This window comes from Xenia sp. Carnegie-2017, unplaced genomic scaffold (genome assembly GCF_021976095.1).
Source record: "Xenia sp. Carnegie-2017 unplaced genomic scaffold, XeniaSp_v1 HiC_scaffold_19, whole genome shotgun sequence".
Classification (NCBI taxonomy): Eukaryota; Metazoa; Cnidaria; class Anthozoa; order Malacalcyonacea; family Xeniidae; genus Xenia; species Xenia sp. Carnegie-2017.
In genome coordinates, this window is record NW_025813481.1 from 8,518,571 (window position 1) to 8,540,496 (window position 21,926).

The 21,926-nt window shown below is 34.6% G+C and overlaps 3 protein-coding genes and 1 long non-coding RNA gene across 5 annotated transcripts; 1 reads left to right on the forward strand and 3 right to left on the reverse strand.

Moving 5' to 3' along the window:
* Nucleotides 1–1,516: 1,516 nt before the first annotated feature.
* Nucleotides 1,517–3,027, reverse strand: LOC124438432 (transmembrane protein 163-like). The gene has a single exon (XM_046988565.1). The coding sequence runs from the start codon at nucleotides 2,651–2,653 to the stop codon at nucleotides 1,781–1,783; it is 873 nt and encodes a 290-aa protein (XP_046844521.1). The 5' UTR covers nucleotides 2,654–3,027; the 3' UTR covers nucleotides 1,517–1,780.
* Nucleotides 3,028–4,297: 1,270 nt separating this feature from the next.
* Nucleotides 4,298–7,318, reverse strand: LOC124438433 (transmembrane protein 163-like). The gene has a single exon (XM_046988567.1). It carries the CDS (start codon nucleotides 6,497–6,499, stop codon nucleotides 5,672–5,674), a length of 828 nt encoding a protein of 275 aa, XP_046844523.1. The 5' UTR covers nucleotides 6,500–7,318; the 3' UTR covers nucleotides 4,298–5,671.
* A 286-nt stretch (nucleotides 7,319–7,604) lies between these two features.
* Nucleotides 7,605–8,812, forward strand: LOC124438434. The gene is made up of 3 exons (XR_006946092.1): nucleotides 7,605–7,837; nucleotides 7,915–8,050; nucleotides 8,505–8,812. It is a non-coding gene; the product is annotated as an uncharacterized LOC124438434 (long non-coding RNA).
* On the reverse strand, nucleotides 8,641–20,947 carry LOC124438431 (dual specificity protein phosphatase 12-like). Of its 2 annotated transcripts, XM_046988564.1 has the most exons (8): nucleotides 20,508–20,947; nucleotides 19,836–19,949; nucleotides 19,288–19,412; nucleotides 18,429–18,516; nucleotides 12,458–12,644; nucleotides 11,927–11,975; nucleotides 8,921–9,040; nucleotides 8,641–8,779 (listed from the first exon to the last, which is right to left on the reverse strand). In XM_046988564.1, the coding sequence occupies exons 1-7, from the start codon at nucleotides 20,780–20,782 to the stop codon at nucleotides 8,967–8,969; spliced, it is 912 nt and encodes a 303-aa protein (XP_046844520.1). In that variant the 5' UTR covers nucleotides 20,783–20,947; the 3' UTR covers nucleotides 8,641–8,779; nucleotides 8,921–8,966. The 2 variants fall into 2 exon arrangements, with proteins under 2 accessions (XP_046844520.1, XP_046844519.1); XM_046988563.1 differs by having other exon boundaries at nucleotides 8,641–9,040.
* Nucleotides 20,948–21,926: the final 979 nt, after the last annotated feature.

Genomic DNA, 21,926 nt, shown 5'->3' on the forward strand with positions numbered 1-21,926 from the left:
CAAAATTCATTGCTATCGTGGTTCTTTACTATAGATTATTATTACGAGTGGGACTGTTCAATATGGCGGCGCATCTAATTAAAGCTGTCAACTTCCGGCTTCAAATTTTTGCCCTCATCATATCGGGAATGCCCGACCATGTAATATACATATCAATGCATAAATCACAGTAGGTGACCTTTGTTCCAATACTCAGGTGTACAATAGTGTACTCTATGTACCACATCTTCACTACGTTTGCTGTGTTACTTGTCCATGTGACCACCGAAAGCATAGAAAAAGACTTACGGCGGTATACTAAAAGGTCACTCACACCATCAATGATTCAATGGAGAAATTACCTAGTCATTGATTAGACAAGACACGATTTTCAAGAATTTGTTGGAACCAGCGCCCGCGTTCCAATTTCAGTGACACCCCCCAAAAAAACTGATGTTATCGTTCTTGTCGTGAAGCACTTAGATACAGCTAGTGTTGTACACAATGGAGGAGAGAGAACATGTAATGTTACACTAATGAAAGGGCAACCCCAGATCACGCGTTTGCATGGTTTGTGCAAACAAAAACATGGCTCTATTGCTAGGGCAATCCTAGCGCGCACGCATACGCTACATATAAAACATATTGACATTGGGTCACTCGCTTCCTAGGGTAGCCAGCCTTTGCTTATAAACAACTGGTAATGCATAACAACAAGAAACCTTATCCCGCAAATTTGGATAAAGATGGACAGAACAGAACTTACCATTGTTGTCTGAAGCAACAAACTAAGTTAATAACCTATTCGTTTAATTGTTGCAAGTATTCTTGTCCGAAAGTTTAGTTATGGAACATTTGCTGAGAGTTTCTGGTAATCGTTGCACTTTCCACACCGAATGATATGTCTCTCGTGATGATGGGGGACGATAACCGTAAGGAATAAGTCAATATAAATAAAACATAAAGCAAACAAACTTCGTCGCGTCGCTGTCAATAACGATCACTGCATCAAATAAATTTGATTGTTGTTCATAAGAGGCTCGAGTAAATAAAGTAAAGTCAGCAACAGTGAAAATTGTAATGAAATATTTTGAACTTCGCGAATTAAAAAATAATAATTCTGCTTTGAAAAGGCAGTTGTTCCATCACATGCCCACGCCGTTGTATTTGTTCAGTTCTAACAAGACCGCACACAAATTCACACAACAATCCAGAATAAAATTGTCAATTCGCAGAGGAGAAAGGAGAGGCAATTGTTACAAACCGACTTTTGGAATTTCGAACTACACATAACTAAAGTTTTCTGGGTTAGATCTGTAACGGCTTATAAAGAATTTTTCATCTTTTTTAATAGAATTCTACATGCAAGTAAAATGTTCCAGACGCGTGGGTTGTTAAAAAAAAACTAATCTGATATTGAACAGTTTCGCCTTGAAAGGCTTAGAATACAAACCTAGATGTTCGAAATGCATAAACACAAACTTCGTGAAGGCTAGTTTTCTAATAAGTCTTTAAATGCCTGACAGTGTATCGAGAATAGAGACGCACAATTAAACGCTATAATTTTTCAAAAGACCGTGTCTACAAGTCGATCATGATCTTAAGCAGAGCACTACTTCCAAATGCACGATTTCCTGAAAAGCCATCTCATGTATCATAATTTCACGGCGAAACAAATTAAATTGTTTTAATTACAACGGCGCGTAACAATTACTTCTATAGCAAATTTAAATCATAACAGTTATTAAGTTTCCAGTAACTTTCCTCATTCTCATAAAGTCATAACCCTTAGCTAATTAGTTTACACTTCAGCTGGACAAAGAACATGTTCTGTTGTTGGCAAATTCTCTGCCTTTTTTCGTTTTCTATACAACTGGCATAGTCGAGTGAAATGCAACAGAGAATACAAACCGTAGCAAAAGGAAAATAAGGCCACTCCCAATGCAATTATAGAGTCCAAAAACCATACTTTAGTTGTAAACTCACGGGTTGAAGTCGTCACAACTATACTGAGGGCGAGAAGGCCTGCGCAGAGTGCATCGATTGCGTCCGTACGCAGCGCTCTACTAGACAATCGTCTTGCGATTCTGTATTTTACAGCAAACAGTGTGACGTATACAAAAACTGATATTGACGATAGAACGAGAAGCATTCGAGATTTCTTATGCTTCTCTGTGCAAACTAGGGCCCTTATAGACTTGAAGCCGACGGATATACCAGAGAGAAGTAATGAAACTACGATGATGAAAAGAGCGATCAATTCTCGCTTTCGTTGACGTATCTCCACTTCCTTAACGGACCAAAATCGCCATAGAATAATGAGCGACGCCATGCCGGCGAGCAAGGACTCGAACGCAAGCCCAAAAGCTGCCGCGCTGCCGGACTCGTGTGATGCAATAAAACTTAACGAAGTAAATAAAATGGTCAAGATCAATGTCACAAGTGCAGCCCGCTTGGCCTTGTTGATTTCGTGCTTTATTTCGCTGATGGTAATGTACCGATCACTTTCTATGCTGAGCAAATCGCTTTCGGGATAGCCCCAAATCGAACTAGTTTTGGAATCAGTGGACGTGAAGAAAATGGATGGCTTTGACTTCGTGTCGTCGTCGTAAGTTATCGTTGCACCATAAGATGACAATGAAGAAAGAAGCTTTTCCTTTTCCGTAGTCGGCATTTTGAGCCTTCGAGAAGCGGACTTTCGACAGTGGCAATGTAATATATCAATGGCACTTCTCCCACAGACACCTTTTTGCCTTTTGCCACTTTTGCTGTACTGTAAACAAAGAAGTTGTCAAGTTCCAATCAGTATGCTTAATGTTAAAGCCTACTCAACGAAAGACATCACACAAATATGCATAGCAATAAACTTTCTTCGGTTGTCGATTTGTTATTTGAAAGAAACAGATTGCCATCAATTGAAGTTGAAGCAACTACCACCTAACCGCTTGATAACAAGCCGTTTCTCAACGTACACATTAAATCAACACTTTTGCCATTCAGTCTTGCGATGGAATACGCTACTCAGTGTCACATGCTTCTAATTGTATACGGCAAATTTTTTTGCATATACTTCAAGGTGATCATCCATGAAATGTATGCACTTATGTTGTTCTTTACTATACATAAAGACATTTTTTAACTTGGCACTCCAGAGGAGCAAAAAGAACATGCGACATCCGAATGTACCACACAAATCACAAGGCACGGGCGCATTTGCGACTCGAGCATTCAAAATCCAAATACAACTTTTTTTCTAAGTGAAACGTTCTTCTGTTATACCCCCAGGCCTCCACGAGTGCCGCTTCCGGATGTTCAATATATCAAGGCGGTCGATTCGCGGCCATGCAGTCGAGATTCTGTCGGTGAGCAGTTAAATGATCGCAGCATGTTTAAAAGTTCAACGAAATTATTCATCATCTGAAAAACTCACGATGAAGGTAAGCAGCATCGCTTACAGACTTCCTTCACGTAACAAAGGATTCCATTTTCATTGCGAAAATGGCAACTTTCAACTACAACACTTCGCGTCTCTAGAGCAAGGCCACCAGGTAATGAAACTCCAAGCGCGAGCAAGGTCACCGGGTAATAAAACTACAAGCGCACATGTTGGGTCATTGCAGTGGTAAAGGTAAACAAAGTTGGGACCATGGTAGGGACATTCAGTGAGCCAAGTGATACCATAAATGGTTACCACTCCATTGCATTTCCTGACCAATAGGAACGCTGAGCTATTAATCTAGTCAGTTATGCTGTATACAAACCAAGGTTGGAAGGCAAAGCTTGATTTATTATTCATACGAAGTCGCAAAATACAAGTATCAAACGCGTTTGGTATTTACCATCTAACGCATGACAAACTTACCTACTGGATTACAGTACATGCCGTTAACAATTAAAAAGTCAAATTGAATTTTTTTATGGTGCAACCTTAACTTATTGCAAGGCAGTTGTACTTTCAGACCAATAGCGAAGTAAGAACGCTGAGTAATTAATGAGTAATTAATGAGTAACGCTGAGTAATGCTACAAACCTATCACGCTTGCGCTTGCTCATAGCAAATGGTCCGGGAAAAAGGAGATGTTAATGGCATAGACTTCGCCTGCAAGGAGGTGGGTTCACAGCACTTGCCTTGGGGGGCGACTGTTTGTTAGCGCAAAAGACGTTACTCCTACTGCAATGGATTTTACAGGGTCTCCTCATCTTTGTTTTTACGACGAAGGAAACGACCGACAAGGAAAGGAAAGGGAAAGGAAGATCTCCATGTCGATGAATTGAAGTAAAACTTAAAGCGCTAATGAAATGAAATTTTTTCTCACAGTTTTATGATTTCACGGCAAAGATTATTCAAAATGACCTAATAACTTCTACAGTAGAATTTTTTTTGCTAATTTCTAGATATATTTAAAAAACATCACTGTGATATCAACAAGACATAATTAGGATATGTAAAATAGTAATTTATACGCATGCAATCGCTGATGTTAAAGAAAGGCCTGAAAAAATTAAATGATTGTTCGTGAAAAAGCAAATACTTTTTTATAATTGAAAAATACTTTTCTATATTTGAAAATCCTTTTTTGTATTAAAAGTTCTACGTCTGAGTAATGGGTACGTGCATCAATAAACGCAATGAACTAAAAATACTCAAAATAAGGCAGGAAATAACACTTCATTCTTTCCGAATATAGTCGGAGCCAAGAAATACCTCAGACACAATTTTCAATTTCGATGGAACTGGAAGTTTTCGCGTGAACGCTTGCTTTAATAGTATCATTGTTTGAAATGAGGATCAAAGCTAGTGAGAGCCGATGTACGAAAGATAAAGTTATTAATACACGTAACTTTCCAAACATGCCATTTCATAAGATAAATTACTATTTTTGTACCAACAGTAGTTAGTTGATAAAATCCGAAGTATTCATATTCAAACAACAAAATGAAAGAATCGGTTTAAACGTTCACGTTCATCAAATAGAATCATGTCTTTTTTGTTTCCTTCGAGGAGAACAATAAGAAATTTCAACAGCAACGGTGGGATGTACACCGACCAGTACTCGACTTTCCTACGCAGTTATAGATTTTCTTAATAAGCAAGAAGAGCCGTACCTGAAACGTTGATTTTTTTATTCGGGGAGGGAGGGTTATGAATGTAATTTGCTTTACTAAAAACAAATCGTTATCAGTCACCCAAGCAATCAGCTTGCATGGGTGCAACCTGAACGGTGTTATGAAAATAAAAAAAAGTAGGTTTATATTTGAGTAACTTGAAGCACTGAATATTTCTCATTGGAGGTCATTCGTGAATTCGTGTTCCTCAGAGTAAATTGAAAGCTCTATTTGGTATGTATCTGAACATTAATTTTTATAATATTGTGCTCTATTAACGATTATTAAGAAAATGTTTGTTGTCCAATTCTGGTGGAGGGGATAGGGATGGGGGCACCCCATCCTTGAAGGACCACGGGCAGGCTGGTTCAAGCTTAAGCCACTGGGCATGATTAAATAAAAGAATAAAACAACCGCGCCAATTAACGTCCCAAGGACGCCTCCGTGAACAAGTATTCAAAAACAGCAATTACCGCATTTCATACAAGCACCGAAGTCGTTCCGATATGTAACATTCTCTTGTTCAGTGATCTCTTTTCCCTAGTTGAGGATGACACCAACAATGACTTGGTCGTGCATCCTCTTCTTAAAGCAAATCGTGACCCTCTTTTAGATCGTTAATCGCGAACATTACAGCTCGTTTCCTTTTCATGCGAATGCTAACAAGTCTCGCTATAACGAGGATGCCGTACCCAAATGAGCAAATAGACACTACTATAGCGATGCTCGCATCAAGATACCAAACTTTTCCCGTGAACTGCGATACGAGCGCCGATATAAGAATGCTGACGGCAAACAACGACGCGCATAGCGAATCGATCGCATCAGTCATCAAAGCGCTGCTTCCGATCTTCACAGCAACCATTCGTTTCATAATGAATAACATCGTAAAGGCAAATACACTAACACTCGACAAGATAATGATTTCCCACTGGTTTTTCGGCTTCTTCGAGTGATACAAGCAACCTACAGAGCGTCCAATGATCGCCAGGGAAGACACAGCAACGGAGAAGGCAATTACTGCAGTGGCATTTGTTTCTCTACGTGTTGCAACGCTGTTGTCGAGGTCAGTCGACCAAAATCGCCATATGAGTACAATCGATGCTATTATGGCAAAAAATGAATCGAAAGCGAAGCCGAAAGTTGCCATGCTACCAGATTCAGTCGAGGTAAAAAACCCAAATGTGGACACGACGACGTTTGTGAAAAGTGTAACGAAAGCAAGATTTCGAGCCACGGTCAAAAGTTTTTTGTAAGCCCCTTCGGGAAGTTTTTGTCGCGGTGGGAACATAGTTTCGTCCAAACATGAAACGCAAGCATTCTCGGTTGCTTGCGAATTGTCACTTTCCGATGTGAAATCTGAGGACGATGAATCATATTGTGGTCTTTCGAGTTTAAACATCTTATTGTCCATCGAGTTTGGATTGGTTTGGGCAAAATATATATAACCAGACGTCAATTTCTAAACATCAAAATCGCAAACCTCCTCACCACACTCTTGCACGTTTGAGATCACTAGCCAAAATATGGTCGACTTAAAAAACACAGCAAAATGAGCACAGTTCAAAAGGGACTAGCTGATTCAACTTATAACGTAGACATGCCAATACAACAGCTCTAATGTGACAAATTAACATATAAAGTTCATACGTATCGAATCTATGAAGCGTTTCCTGACGTCAAACTCTCAGATATTCCTCCTTTCCGATAAACAATTCGTACGGATGATACGTCTAGCTATATTGCTAATGATACTATGCTTTGGTCGATATGTTGTTTTTTATCATCCCTTCGTCGAGACGCCAATCTTAGAAAGCAAAGTTAAATATCTTTGAAGTGTGTTTTTGTCTAAGATACTAAACAAACTCCATGTTGTTCAAGTCGATTACAGTTAGACGTTATAGTCCTGCACGATTATAAATTTCCACTCCAGGATCTCTGGCTTTCGTTCTTCGAAAGTATTACTTCGAATTTCTGCTCTTTTCGACGTGGTATAACTTATCGTCCACCATTTATTGCAGAGTGTTCAGCATCACGAACAGGTCAACAACTGCGAACACTTGAATCTTTGACTGGTCGATAATTATAAATAATAATGTGAATTTGCATCAAGCCTGCTTCTCGTTATGATGCGCAGTGAGTCGTGCATCTCGGGTTGAATGCAGTGGTTGTGGGTCTTGGTTGAATGTCGGGTGAAATGGTAAAAGTTTGTTTTCTTAGGTAAAATATCTCCAAAAACTGTAATGGATTATATTTATAACATCAATGTTTGCATGCTTACTTCGGGAAATATTGAAGTTTTAATGTTATATAAATTAGATATTTTAAATTCATGATCATTAATCAAAGTTCCTAACTTAAATATTACCGTAACTGCGTGAAAGCACTATTGATAAAGCGCATTTAATAAATACGACAAGTTTTTTTAAAATAATCATGTTTCAACATCTCATGCTGCCATCTTCAGTATAGTAAAGAGTATTATGCATATGATAAATGTATGTATTTACAGTGTGGATTGCTGACAAACTGCACGGATATAATTATTTAGCACTAGAGTTTAATTTATGCATGTTTTAACTGACGCGTAATTTGACGCGTCATATTCATTGGGACACAAAGGATTTTAGTCTATAGTGCAGCTGACAGTTACCACATGCTAACCTGGGCGAAAGCTTAATCATTGTATTACTTTATTATATCGGGTAACCTGTATTGAAATTAATGTAGATCGTGAGGACCCGGCAAAGAAGTGAGTTCACGTATTTACGTTTGGTATACTGTTAAACAGAGCACATATGTTATTTATACTATATCATTATTTACTAGATCGAATAAAAATTATTTACTTATAATCTATACGATTCCGACTCACGGATCTACCGCACTGCTAACCTGAGAATCCACAGTGTATTTAAAGGCTGAATATAGTGGTAAAACGAAGAACTTGAACGTTGAGATTAGGGTAAGTTTTGTTAATGTGAAGTGCTTCTTTGATTTTAAGTGTAAATGTAGTATAAAAGTTTTTCGTTTTAACACTATATGCAGTCTGCAAATACACTCATTAATTCTAGTCACTATTTCATTGTAATATTTATATACTATACACAATCTACTCATAATTGCATAACTTGTATCACTGTATCATATACTACTCTTATATACATTTATCATATGCATTATACTCTTTATAATAATGAAGATGGCGTCATGAGATGTTGAAACACGGTTATTTTAAAAAAACTGGTCGTATTTATTAATTTACATATGTTAAAATTTTGTTTTATTTCGTTGTTACGCTACATTACTTTTTCGCTTGTGCTTATGACAAATTTTCGACTGTTAAGAAAACTTATCACCTCCCTATGATCTTCAAGCTCACATAGATGCACAAATTTTTTTCGTGTTCCTTGCTCTAGTGTCGTGGGTGAAGTTCCCCCACCAAATGCCGAAGACATCGTAGTGCGGCACGTAATCGAGGTGTGGGTCATATGACAATGTGCAAGGCTCACAAATATTAACTGACAAACAAAACGTGTCAGCGGAATGATCAGATTGAATCATCGAAATGATTATAATACTTGTATATTTAAATTATTTAGTTAGAAAATTTTTTATTCAGCAAGACTCACATTGATAACAGATTTTTAATATTTTACAAATATCTGAAGTGACTCTCCTGTGAAAATATTCGCTGAAAAAATAAATAAATAAATAAATTCTTCAATATTATGGCAAATTAATAACTGTACATCGGCTCTCGATGTATTAATCATTGAGACCTGTGGCCGCACGCTGAGAGTACGGATACGTTTGCAACCGAAGCAGAAAGTACCTGAAAAGACAGTTGCATGCAGTGGATTAATAAAAATTTCACTCGGCTAGCTTTCATCTATCTTGCTTTTATGAATTTGAAAAGCAGGCGTCACCCAAAGACCACATGAGCACTTTTCACCTAACATGAAAGAAAAGAATTCACGTTGATTTTTTTATCAACCTTCTTTACTCGCAGTCCTCAAACACGACACAAAACGTCGACGTTTACTTTGACCACACAGTGCGGACAAAAATCATGGTATCTAATACATTTTATAATATTACTAATATATGACGTGAAGAAAAGAAATTATGAAAATAATGGAAACACTTGTAGAAAGATGAGAAAGGTTTCGCACCAAAGTCTTAGAACCCAATCACTGATCTTGAAATAAAACTGGATCAAGCATCTAGCACAAAAGTTAAAGACAAAAAATATGGAGCGCCGCCATTACTAAGGGACCAACTTTCGAAAATAAGGAGCAAATATATTGTGGATTTATATGAGAATAATCAAGAATTTTCCGCATATAACTACATGAACATAACTGAGAGATAAATCAGTTTATAGAAGAGCTAAAAATATGATGAAATATGATGAAATATGATCAAAATGCAGCAATTTTTGTCATCGGTAACTCTACTGTGGTATGGAAAAACTATGGAAAATGGCCCACAACGGAATGGAAATACCTAAAATTGTTGGAATCGTAGTTCAGAAGTACAAAGTGATTAAATAATCATATTTACGATTATAAACTGATCAATCCTTTAAAATTACAAGCCTTTTTTACGTGTGATTCGGAGTGAAACCTGTATGCGTTTTGTTTTATACGGCCGATTATTCTTTCTGACTCGCTTTACTATCGTTATAAAGGTTGTTTTTCATCTTCTGCGTTATCTTAAAGCATGATTTGGCCATGTGTTGCTATGTTTTCCATAGTTTTGTTAAAAAATCTTTCGATGTGTTGGTCCCTTAGTAATGGCGGAGGAGGCTTCAAAATCTATTTACTAAAAATACAGAGTTGCTTGATCCAGTCTTTTTTCAAGATTCACAGATATCTGACTCAGCCAAAATTCTACAGTTACGAGTGAGGCAAGCCGCCATCTTGGAAGGTGGCAAAACTGACGATATTTACGACTAATCTCCGCTTCATATGCATTGATACACAGTTGTAGAGTTGTTGGTTGGGTTCAGTTTTTAAATTGTTAATAGGATTTTTTTAACTTTTGGTTTATTTTTGATTAAGAGTTTTGTATTTGCCTTCTTTCAATGGCCTGTCCTCGACACGGTTGTTAAATATCTAGGGGGTTGGGTTCTAAGTGATTGTTTCGCCCTAGTGAACTATAATATCAACTGGAATGATAACTTCGACGCCATCTTTGAAGCCAGCATGATGCCAGCTTGCAGGTAGCTCCAGTCCCTTTTGTAAAAAATATGGCATTTTTATATTTATAAAATTTCAAAAGTAAACCTTGCGTTAGTTTTTCAAAATACTATTATATTTGACGAATATTAGTCAAAATTGCAAAATGTCAAAAAAATCAACCATAACTTATAGTATTGCTGAAAAACGTTAAAGCAAAGACAAAATTACCGAAAGTCTGCGCGATTTTTTATTGCTTTTCTGCGTTTTGAAAGTTTCATGCGTACCTAAATGTTCAATCAAATATTGTAGTTCCATGCTAAATACACAACCCTACCAAGTTTCGTAAAAATTGAGCAATTCGCCAAGTAGAAAATCTATTTTTAAGAGCATTTCAAATCCATGAAAATATACACATCTGCAAATATATATATACAGCTCAGTGCCATAGTTTGGCTTCAAACAATCATGGGAAAGACTATAGGAGTTATCATTCCAGTTGTTATTACAGTTCACTGTTCGCCCTGAATGAGCAGCTTGTTTCCACTTTAAAAAAGATTTGAATGTTCCGTGTTTATATAGCAGTGAATAAATTGATGGAAAGCCTTTGTATCCGGTCTTAAATTCACTCACTGCAAAAACAATAGATTCCCAAAGAAATAAACAATTTTAATTTTCTAAAATTTACATAGCAAGACTAAACCTTGCGGGCTGGCTACGTCACTGAAAAAAATATCCATGCTGGTCCACCAGACGAATTACAAAACAGTCAAATACTCTTCCTTAAAAGTGCATATGAGTCGAAAATTGTGCTATTTAGATTATATTTTCATAGAACATAACTTTGAAAATGACAGTATATCTTCTAAGACAATTTATTCATATCACTTTTCATTCACAAGATATAAAATAAACACAATGAAACGCGTGCGCTGATTGGTCCAGAGCTGTGTTTGTTTTAGCCTGTGCAAAACACATCTGAGCTCGACCAATCAAATGAAGCATAAAAATCAATCAGTCAAAGAGAATTTGCAAATCGATCTTGAATACATTTTAGAGGAAAAATTAAAACGTTTACTTCAAATTTGTCTGTTTCGCATTATTGTTATTTTATAAAAGAAATAAAAGGTCTCGGGCTAGCACTGATCTGCTCTCGAGTTCTCCCAAAGGTCTTCTCGGTTTGTATAAGCCTGTGCGAACACAGTAAACATCTTTTTTTCCTTAATTGCAGTTTATGTAATATCCGCCTTTACACAACTTGTGACGTCCTGTAGCATCATGAGAATTTGAAAGAGCAAGTATTTTTTGCTGATAAGTGACTTCAACCAAGCAGAGCTCCTTTCATTGTGAAGAATTAAGTGTAGAAACAATTGCCCGATCATTTCAACCAAAAGTAACAAGGAAACTAAAGCATGTTTGACACTTTACAGCGACTCATTGCGCAAAATGACGTCAAAAGTTGGGTAAATCGGACATTACAAAAACTTCAATATCTTGAGAATGAAAAGAGATAAGCCTAAACTGTTTTAGAAAATACACTGTTAAAGTTATGTCGAATGAAAACGTAGATTAAAAACTAAAATCTTCAAGTCATATGCATTTAAAGCTCTGTGTGACTTTGATCACAATCAAATCTTTAAAAAATATTTTTTTATTACCTGCCCAGTTAAACGATCCAATTCGACAAGAGCATTTCGGACAACAAAGCTAGAAATACAAACACTTATTGTCCATACATACGCACAAGAGGAACAGTGTAACAATAGCAGATTTGGAGACAACGACCCCAAAAGCATTCGATGTTTCATAAGCCATTATAAATAACAACAATCTAACGCATGCGCTGATTGGTTTATAAACTTTTTTCTTTCTTAATTATTGATGATTCTAGCTCAAAATAATATTCCACCAGGGGTTTGGGCCGAACGTCAATTGCAACACGATGAGGAGGAAGACACAAGAGGGATGGCATCTCAGGGGTGCGGAAAAATAAATAATTGGAGGGCTCATATTCATATATTCATAAGTTTTAACTCCTAACCACAAATGATTTCAATAGAGTAGAACTTGTAGATATAAATAGTAGCCCAACATCCTCCCCCACAATTAGAGATCTTCCGGCGTCACTACCTCTCCTTCCAGCCCCAAATTCCACCAACCTGACGAGATTGATTTGAAAATATACTCACCTTTCCTTCGACATTACCGACAAGCAATGCCTTCATCCATGTTAACGGTTCGACAAAATAAGATGTACATCTACCAATGTGGGTGACTTGGGTTTTCGGTGTGAAAAAACGATTCTTCCAGGACAAAGAATTATTGCCGTCAACTGGAACATGATCGAGTCGATTTTTTTGCGTAAATAACGTTTGTCTGAAAATTGATAGATTAGAAATCGGTAAGCTGTGTAGCTATATAGCTTTTGAGCGGCCTTCCTATGAGCGAAATGTGATCTAATTGCACACAAAAAAGCATTGGCTTGACAAGTAACCAGTTGTATAAGTTTAATGGTGCTCAGTAACGTAAATTTCAGATCGTTGACATCAGTTATTTCTTTAAAATTTCTTTAAAATTTCTTTTTTTGTTTGTACTGGAGCAAGGAAATATTTAGATGGCCCTATCAAACTTGCGGGCAGCTTACACCACTGCCTGGAGCACAATGGTCTAGAACCCAATCTACCAAATATCTGACTCTGTCAAAATTCAATAGTAACGAGTGAAGGAAAGGCGCCATCTTGAAATTTTTGAAATGTGGGAAAACTGACAATATTTACGACTAATATCTGCTTTTCCTAAATATAAAAATGCAAAGTTGATAGTCTAGGCTTAATTTTGAAAACGTTTGATAGGATTGGTTTTTAAAACTTTTTTAAACTTATTTTTCCTTTTTTAGAATGGCTTTTTGACACGTTTCAAGATGGCGTCCTTGCCTCACCTTGACACGGTAGTTAGACATCTAGGGGATTGGGTTCTAAATCATTGCTGCATCAGTTTCGTGAACAGACTAATACGCGAGATTTATCGTTTTTTATACAAATCCTTCACAGCCAATCCCAAAATGCCTGGAACTAGTTTTGAGCTGACTGTGGGGTTAGTCACACGACGCCTGAGGTTAACTTTGCAGTTTCTGGGTCTTATATTATAAGATGTCTGAAGCTAATTGTAAGATGTCTAGAGCAAGTTAGATGGTGTATAGAAGTAGTTGTACGACGACTGAACCTAGTTGCACAAAGCCTGGAGCCAGTTGTAATTTGTCTCGTACGAGTCCAGACTCCAGAGCTACTAGTACGATATCTACAGGTGTATATAGTTGTAGGATGTTTAAAGTTATATATAGTTGTAGGATGTTTAAAGCTATATATAGTTGTAGGATGTTTAAAGTTATATATAGTTGTAGGATGTTTAAAGTTATATATAGTTGTAGGATGTTTAAAGTTATATATAGTTGTAGGATGTTTAAAGTTATATATAGTTGTACGATGTTTAAAGCTATATATAGTTGTACAATGTTTAAAGTTATATATAGTTGTAGGATGTTTAAAGTTATATATAGTTGTAGGATGTTTAAAGTTATATATAGTTGTAGGATGTTTAAAGTTATATATAGTTGTAGGATGTTTAAAGTTATATATAGTTGTAGGATGTTTAAAGTTATATATAGTTGTAGGATGTTTAAAGTTATATATAGTTGTAGGATGTTTAAAGCTATACATAGTTGTACAATGTTTAAAGCTATATATAGTTGTACGATGTTTAAAGTTATATATAGTTGTACGATGTTTAAAGCTATGTATAGTTGTACGATGTTTAAAGTTATATATAGTTGTACGATGTTTAAAGTTATATATAGTTGTACAATGTTTAAAGCTATGTATAGTTGTACGATGTTTAAAGTTATACATAGTTGTACAATGTTTAAAGCTATATATAGTTGTACGATGTTTAAAGTTATATATAGTTGTACGATGTTTAAAGTTATACATAGTTGTACGATGTTTAAAGTTATATATAGTTGTAGGATGTTTAAAGTTATATATAGTTGTACGATGTTTAAAGTTATATATAGTTGTAGGATGTTTAAAGTTATATATAGTTGTACGATGTTTAAAGTTATATATAGTTGTAGGATGTTTAAAGTTATATATAGTTGTACAATGTTTAAAGCTATATATAGTTGTAGGATGTTTAAAGTTATATATAGTTGTACGATGTTTAAAGTTATATATAGTTGTAGGATGTTTAAAGTTATATATAGTTGTACAATGTTTAAAGTTATATATAGTTGTAGGATGTTTAAAGCTATATATAGTTGTAGGATGTTTAAAGTTATACATAGTTGTAGGATGTTTAAAGTTATATATAGTTGTACAATGTTTAAAGCTATATATAGTTGTAGGATGTTTAAAGTTATATATAGTTGTACGATGTTTAAAGTTATATATAGTTGTAGGATGTTTAAAGTTATATATAGTTGTAGGATGTTTAAAGTTATACATAGTTGTACAATGTTTAAAGCTATATATAGTTGTACGATGTTTAAAGTTATATATAGTTGTACGATGTTTAAAGTTATACATAGTTGTACGATGTTTAAAGTTATATATAGTTGTACGATGTTTAAAGTTATATATAGTTGTACGATGTTTAAAGTTATATATAGTTGTACGATGTTTAAAGTTATATATAGTTGTACGATGTTTAAAGTTATATATAGTTGTACGATGTTTAAAGTTATATATAGTTGTACGATGTTTAAAGTTATATATAGTTGTACGATGTTTAAAGTTATATATAGTTGTACGATGTTTAAAGCTATATATAGTTGTACCATGTTTAAAGCTATATATAGTTGTACGATGTTTAAAGTTATACATAGTTGTACGATGTTTAAAGCTATATATAGTTGTACCATGTTTAAAGCTATATACAGTTGTACGATGTTTAAAGTTATACATAGTTGTACGATGTTTAAAGCTATATATAGTTGTACCATGTTTAAAGCTATATATAGTTGTACGATGTTTAAAGTTATATATAGTTGTAGGATGTTTAAAGCTATATATAGTTGTACCATGTTTAAAGTTATATATAGTTGTACGATGTTTAAAGTTATATATAGTTGTACGATGGTTTAAAGTTATACATAGTTGTACGATGTTTAAAGTTATACATAGTTGTACGATGTTTAAAGCTATATATAGTTGTACCATGTTTAAAGTTATATATAGTTGTACCATGTTTAAAGTTATATATAGTTGTAGGATGTTTAAAGTTATATATAGTTGTACTATGTTATAGTTATATATAGTTGTACGATGTTTAAAGTTATACATAGTTGTACCATGTTTAAAGCTATATATAGTTGTACGATGTTTAAAGTTATATATAGTTGTACCATGTTTAAAGTTATATATAGTTGTACCATGTTTAAACTTATATATAGTTGTACCATGTTTAAAGTTATATATAGTTGTACAATGTTTAAAGCTATGTATAGTTGTACAATGTTTAAAGCTATGTATAGTTGTACAATGTTTAAAGCTATGTATAGTTGTAGGATGTTAAAAGCTATATATAGTTGTACAATGTTTAAAGCTATATATAGTTGTACAATGTTTAAAGCTATGTATAGTTGTACAATGTTTAAAGCTATGTATAGTTGTACAATGTTTAAAGCTATATATAGTTGTACGATGTTTAAAGTTATACATAGTTGTACGATGTTTAAAGTTATACATAGTTGTACGATGTTTAAAGTTATATATAGTTGTACGATGTTTAAAGTTATATATAGTTGTACGATGTTTAAAGCTATACATAGTTGTACAATGTTTAAAGCTATATATAGTTGTACAATGTTTAAAGCTATACATAGTTGTACAATGTTTAAAGCTATATATAGTTGTACGATGTTTAAAGTTATATATAGTTGTACGATGTTTAAAGCTATATATAGTTGTACGATGTTTAAAGCTATATATAGTTGTACGATGTTTAAAGTTATACATAGTTGTACGATGTTTAAAGCTATATATAGTTGTACGATGTTTAAAGTTATATATAGTTGTACGATGTTTAAAGTTATATATAGTTGTACGATGTTTAAAGCTATATATAGTTGTACGATGTTTAAAGTTATATATAGTTGTACGATGTTTAAAGCTATATATAGTTGTACGATGTTTAAAGTTATATATAGTTGTAGGATGTTTAAAGTTATATATAGTTGTAGGATGTTTAAAGCTATATATAGTTGTAGGATGTTTAAAGTTATATATAGTTGTACGATGTTTAAAGTTATATATAGTTGTACGATGTTTAAAGTTATATATAGTTGTACCATGTTTAAAGTTATATATAGTTGTACGATGTTTAAAGTTATACATAGTTGTACCATGTTTAAAGCTATATATAGTTGTACGATGTTTAAAGTTATATATAGTTGTACCATGTTTAAAGTTATATATAGTTGTAGGATGTTTAAAGTTATATATAGTTGTACCATTTTTAAAGTTATATATAGTTGTAGGATGTTTAAAGCTATGTATAGTTGTACAATGTTTAAAGCTATGTATAGTTGTACAATGTTTAAAGCTATGTATAGTTGTACAATGTTTAAAGCTATGTATAGTTGTAGGATGTTAAAAAGCTATATATAGTTCTACGATGTTTAAAGCTATATATAGTTGTACAATGTTTAAAGCTATATATAGTTGTACGATGTTTAAAGCTATGTATAGTTGTACAATGTTTAAAGCTATGTATAGTTGTACAATGTTTAAAGCTATGTATAGTTGTAGGATGTTAAAAAGCTATATATAGTTCTACGATGTTTAAAGCTATATATAGTTGTACAATGTTTAAAGCTATATATAGTTGTACGATGTTTAAAGCTATGTATAGTTGTACAATGTTTAAAGCTATGTATAGTTGTACGATGTTTAAAGCTATGTATAGTTGTAGGATGTTTAAAGCTATATATAGTTGTAGGATATTTAAAGCTATGTATAGTTGTACAATGTTTAAAGCTATGTATAGTTGTACAATGTTTAAAGCTATGTATAGTTGTACAATGTTTAAAGCTATGTATAGTTGTAGGATGTTAAAAAGCTATATATAGTTGTACGATGTTTAAAGCTATATATAGTTGTACGATGTTTAAAGCTATGTATAGTTGTACAATGTTTAAAGCTATGTATAGTTGTACAATGTTTAAAGTTATATATAGTTGTACGATGTTTAAAGTTATATATAGTTGTACGATGTTTAAAGCTATATATAATTGTACAATGTTTAAAGCTATGTATAGTTGTACAATGTTTAAAGCTATATATAGTTGTACGATGTTTAAAGCTATACATAGTTGTACAATGTTTAAAGCTATATATAGTTGTACGATGTTTAAAGTTATATATAGTTGTACTATGTTTAAAGCTATACATAGTTGTACAATGTTTAAAGCTATATATAGTTGCACGATGTTTAAAGTTATATATAGTTGTACGATGTTTAAAGCTATACATAGTTGTACAATGTTTAAAGCTATATATAGTTGTACGATGTTTAAAGTTATATATAGTTGTACGATGTTTAAAGCTATGTATAGTTGTACAATGTTTAAAGCTATATATAGTTGTACGATGTTTAAAGCTATATATAGTTGTACAATGTTTAAAGTTATATATAGTTGTACGATGTTTAAAGCTATATATAGTTGTACGATGTTTAAAGCTATACATAGTTGCACGATGTTTAAAGCTAAGTAGGTTGCACAAAGCCTGAAGCTGGTTATAAGATGTCTCGAGCTCGTTGTACGATATCTAGAGTTATATTGTACGATGTGTGGAGCTCGTTGTACGTTATCTAGAGTTATAGTTGTACGATGTGTGGAGCTCGTTGTACGATATCTAGAGTTATAGTTGTACGATGTGTGGAGCTCGTTGTACGAGGTCTGAAGTTAGTTGTGCGAGATCTAATCGTCTAGAATTAGTTATAAAATGTACGAAGCTATCGATCACGATCAAAATAGAATCAGGCTGATATTGCAGCAAAGACAAGAGGCTTGGCATCGCTCATCGCTACCATGCGTGCGCAGGTTACGGTTCGTAAAAGAAAATTTGGTAAATTCGACAAAAAAACTTTGGGAAAACATTGTACCTGCATTTTCTGCACTTGTATTTTTTTTCTTTGAAATCGACGGTTTCATCTCTTGGCTCAAACATACCAAATGGAATTTCTTGACATCCTACGGCAAAATTTCGAGACGAAAAATAAAATTCAGTAAATCAACGATCACACCAAATTCTCGACGCATTTTAGCTGTCAATTGAAAATGACTATTTCTACTTAAAAATTATCAATTTAACGAGTATTTTTTTATATCAATTAATCGTAGTTTCATCCGGAAAGCCAAATGATTACTATTTTACCATATGTGTAAATGTTGTGGAGCACAATTAAGATAATACCGACCAATAGAAGCATAGCGAATAAGGGTTGTCATTACTGTTTAAATTGTCCGTTTATTGTTGTAATACACTCATTTCATTGCGTTTTTTACAGAGTATAACGTGCTATTCCAAGCGTCAGTTCCTTTTCAAAGATGGTTTAAGAGTTCAGTGGTAAACATCCACGTTGTCAACAATGACGTCACGCATGTTTCTACAAAGTTTCACCTTCGTGGAGACCCCTCTCATAAATTTGGTTTTGCTGCCTGCCCTGGGACCCTGGATAGCTCTATCCATTGCATAGTAAATTGTCCAAACTTGTTAAAAAGATGGCGATATCGTCTTTACGATAATGAAACTTGGTAATTGTAGAAAAGATAATGTATTTTATTGATTGTACATTTTAAATCATTGAATTTTCCCTTTTAAGAGATCTTTGAAATGTTCAAAAATATTGCTATGCAGTGGACAGCGCTACTCAGCCTCAGGCTCCTGAAAAGATGCCCCAAACAACTGCGTCAGAGACAATAAACAAATAACAATAACGCCCATTTTGCAGGAGTGTTTACCATTTCCTTGCACTTTTTTAGCAATAGCTTGAAGTTGATACTGTTTGTACAACGAGTTTGATTGATCCAATTTGTTCCCCATTGCTTGGAACAAATGTAGCTGAAACATGAAGCCAGGATTTGGACTAAAATCAGAATAACATGAAACCATGATACGCCAAAGCAGTAACTGATATTCCCAATCCCTATCCATATAACTCATTCTGAAATTTACCCAGTCTGAACAGTATGTCAACATACTCAAACCACTGGCTTACATTAATTAGAAGCACAACAAGGAATATGGGGCAAAAGTTATAGAACATGGCCGACAAATATTCCCAATAAACAATCTGGCTTGGTTATGATTGGGAAAAAGGTTAAGATTAATGTCATACCAAAAGTAAGTACCAAAATGCGGCAGGATATTCTATAATTTATCCAAATATGGAGTAGATTGACTAAATTTTCCAACAGTATAATATCAATTCATCAAACAAAGAACATTTGTTGTCATGTAGATGACATATTCCGTAAAAAGTTCAAATGTAGAAAGTAATCCAACTAACTTTGCTTTCGGGTATACTGATGTGAGTTCCAACAATGCCTGATCCAATTGCATTTTCCGACTGTACATCATGTATGCCAAAATCACAGTTGAACTTCTGGATATTCCTGCCGAACTGAAGAAAAGAAAGCAATTCTAGACTACCAACATGGCAAAGGCAAAACAGCACAGGCAAAGTTATTTTTTATAATACCATATTTAATATCAAACCCATGACTATGATTAGGAAAAAAGATCTCAAAAAGCTAAACAATGTAAAAATTTTAATAGCCGTGTCAAACACCACATCATTCTATGCGCATCATGAGCTTTGGGGCAGGGAAGCCAAGGGAATATACCACCCACCCCCACCCCCTTCCCAAACAATTCTGACACTACTTTGGATGTTTTTAATTGGCATCTGGACAACTGCTTGAACCTGATTTTGACAGTCAACACACCCTCCCCCAAATCACAAAAATACGTCAATGGCTAGTAAATGGATAAGAAGGCAACATAGTTATAGATATGTACTAGGAGGTTGGGGTCGGAGGTTAGAAAAGAGTGAAGGAGCTAAACTTTCTTCTCCTTCTTCTTCTGCCAAAGCTTACAAATAAAATTTGAGGAGTAAGATTTTGTCACTGAGATATCAACTAACAAAATATTCACGACGTTGAAACAATTTTCATATTACCAATGCACGAGAACTTTGCCACTGGCTATTCCACTGTTAATAAATTTGATACAATCGTCAAAATGAACAAGCAAGTCAGCAGAAAGTTGATCAAGGCATTCAATATGTTTTAGTGCGATTTCAAAACCCCGTCCTTTGTCGAACATCTCCGTGTCAGATAGTGGCTCACTTTCGATGGTCAGGATATGTGTGATGTCCGAATCCTCTGTCAAACACGAGAATGCATCTTCCCTGTTGCCGATGAAGAGTTTTCCAGCTTCGTCAAGCTCTTTCATCGCAACAACATCGGACAGCCAGGTTTAAAATGCTTTAATTAATCATCGCTTGGCAAACGACTATCTGAAGAATTTAAAATAAAATTATTGCAACTCAAAATCGTAAAAAATCTCAACATTCATCGTGAACACTTTGGCTACAGTTGGCATTTGGAGCACAGTTTGGAGTGCTGACAGGAAATACCATTGCATGAGACAGGGGGGTTGATTTCGTTGATTTCTTCTAACTTTAGACTTGAGCCCGCCTGCTGAGCACCCGTAAAATTTCTACGTTAAAATTGGTGTGCACTGAAAGATAGAATCAATCTGTATCATGACCTCTTTTGCTTTTTCGTCTACAAAAGTGAACAAAAAGTGCAGTTATAATATTAGCTATCTAAATACTTTGTCGAATGGCAATTGCTTTTGAGCTCCCCCCCCGAAATTAAATATGTCCTTAAGGCCCTGGCAGGATCATAGTCAATGAGTCGGGTTTCAAAACCGGACAACCTTTTGGAGCACCAGAGAGTTGTTTTGGTTATTTAAAGGATTAGTGCTAGTTGTAGTATTTAAGCATACGAGTTAGTATTTAAAGTGAGTTTTAAGGATTTGCCATAGAAAATGCTTTGTAATTGGTTTTGGAAGGGCGTCAGTGGGTGAGCATCATCAATCATTGATCAATGCATTTTGAAGAGTCCGCAGGACACGTGGGTTAAAAGAGGTAGTATGTAAGTTGATGATCTTTTGTCTGGAGGTCATGCGGTAAAAGAGGTTCGGGAGAGTAAAGTAAAGTAAATGGTTTGAACCCGGGAGTATCGTTAATGTAAATGTAGATCGTCCATTTACAAACATGTAACGATACTCCCGGGTTCAAACCATTTACTTTATTACGATAATTTGGACGACAGAGCGAACAACTTGCTAGCGACTACATACGTTTTGCAAGCAACGTCAGGCGCATACGCAAACAACTCTGGTTCAACCACCGCTGCAAAGATTTTGGTCTCGTTCCAGCAGGACTTAGAATTAAGTTCCCGTGCTCAAACTTAACAGCAAGAACTTCTCTATGAGAAAATCTAACATTATATATGAACGTATTAACTATCGACTTAGATGTTCAGTACCACGACCACCCAGACTATACGGACTACCAAAACTTCACAAA

Bases quoted from the DNA above. Each gene is read 5' to 3' on its own strand.
- LOC124438431 (XM_046988564.1), bottom strand. From the start codon at position 20,782: ATGAAAGAGCTTGACGAAGCTGGAAAACTCTTCATCGGCAACAGGGAA. The intron at 19,950-20,507 runs GTAATATGAAAA...TCTTTTCTTCAG, and splicing joins GGCAAAGTTCTCGTGCATTG to TTCGGCAGGAATATCCAGAA. The intron at 9,041-11,926 runs GTAATAAAAAAA...CTTTCATGTTAG, and splicing joins TGGATCGTTTAACTGGGCAG to GTGAAAAGTGCTCATGTGGT.
- LOC124438432 (XM_046988565.1), bottom strand. From the start codon at position 2,653: ATGCCGACTACGGAAAAGGAAAAGCTTCTTTCTTCATTGTCATCTTAT.
- LOC124438433 (XM_046988567.1), bottom strand. From the start codon at position 6,499: ATGGACAATAAGATGTTTAAACTCGAAAGACCACAATATGATTCATCG.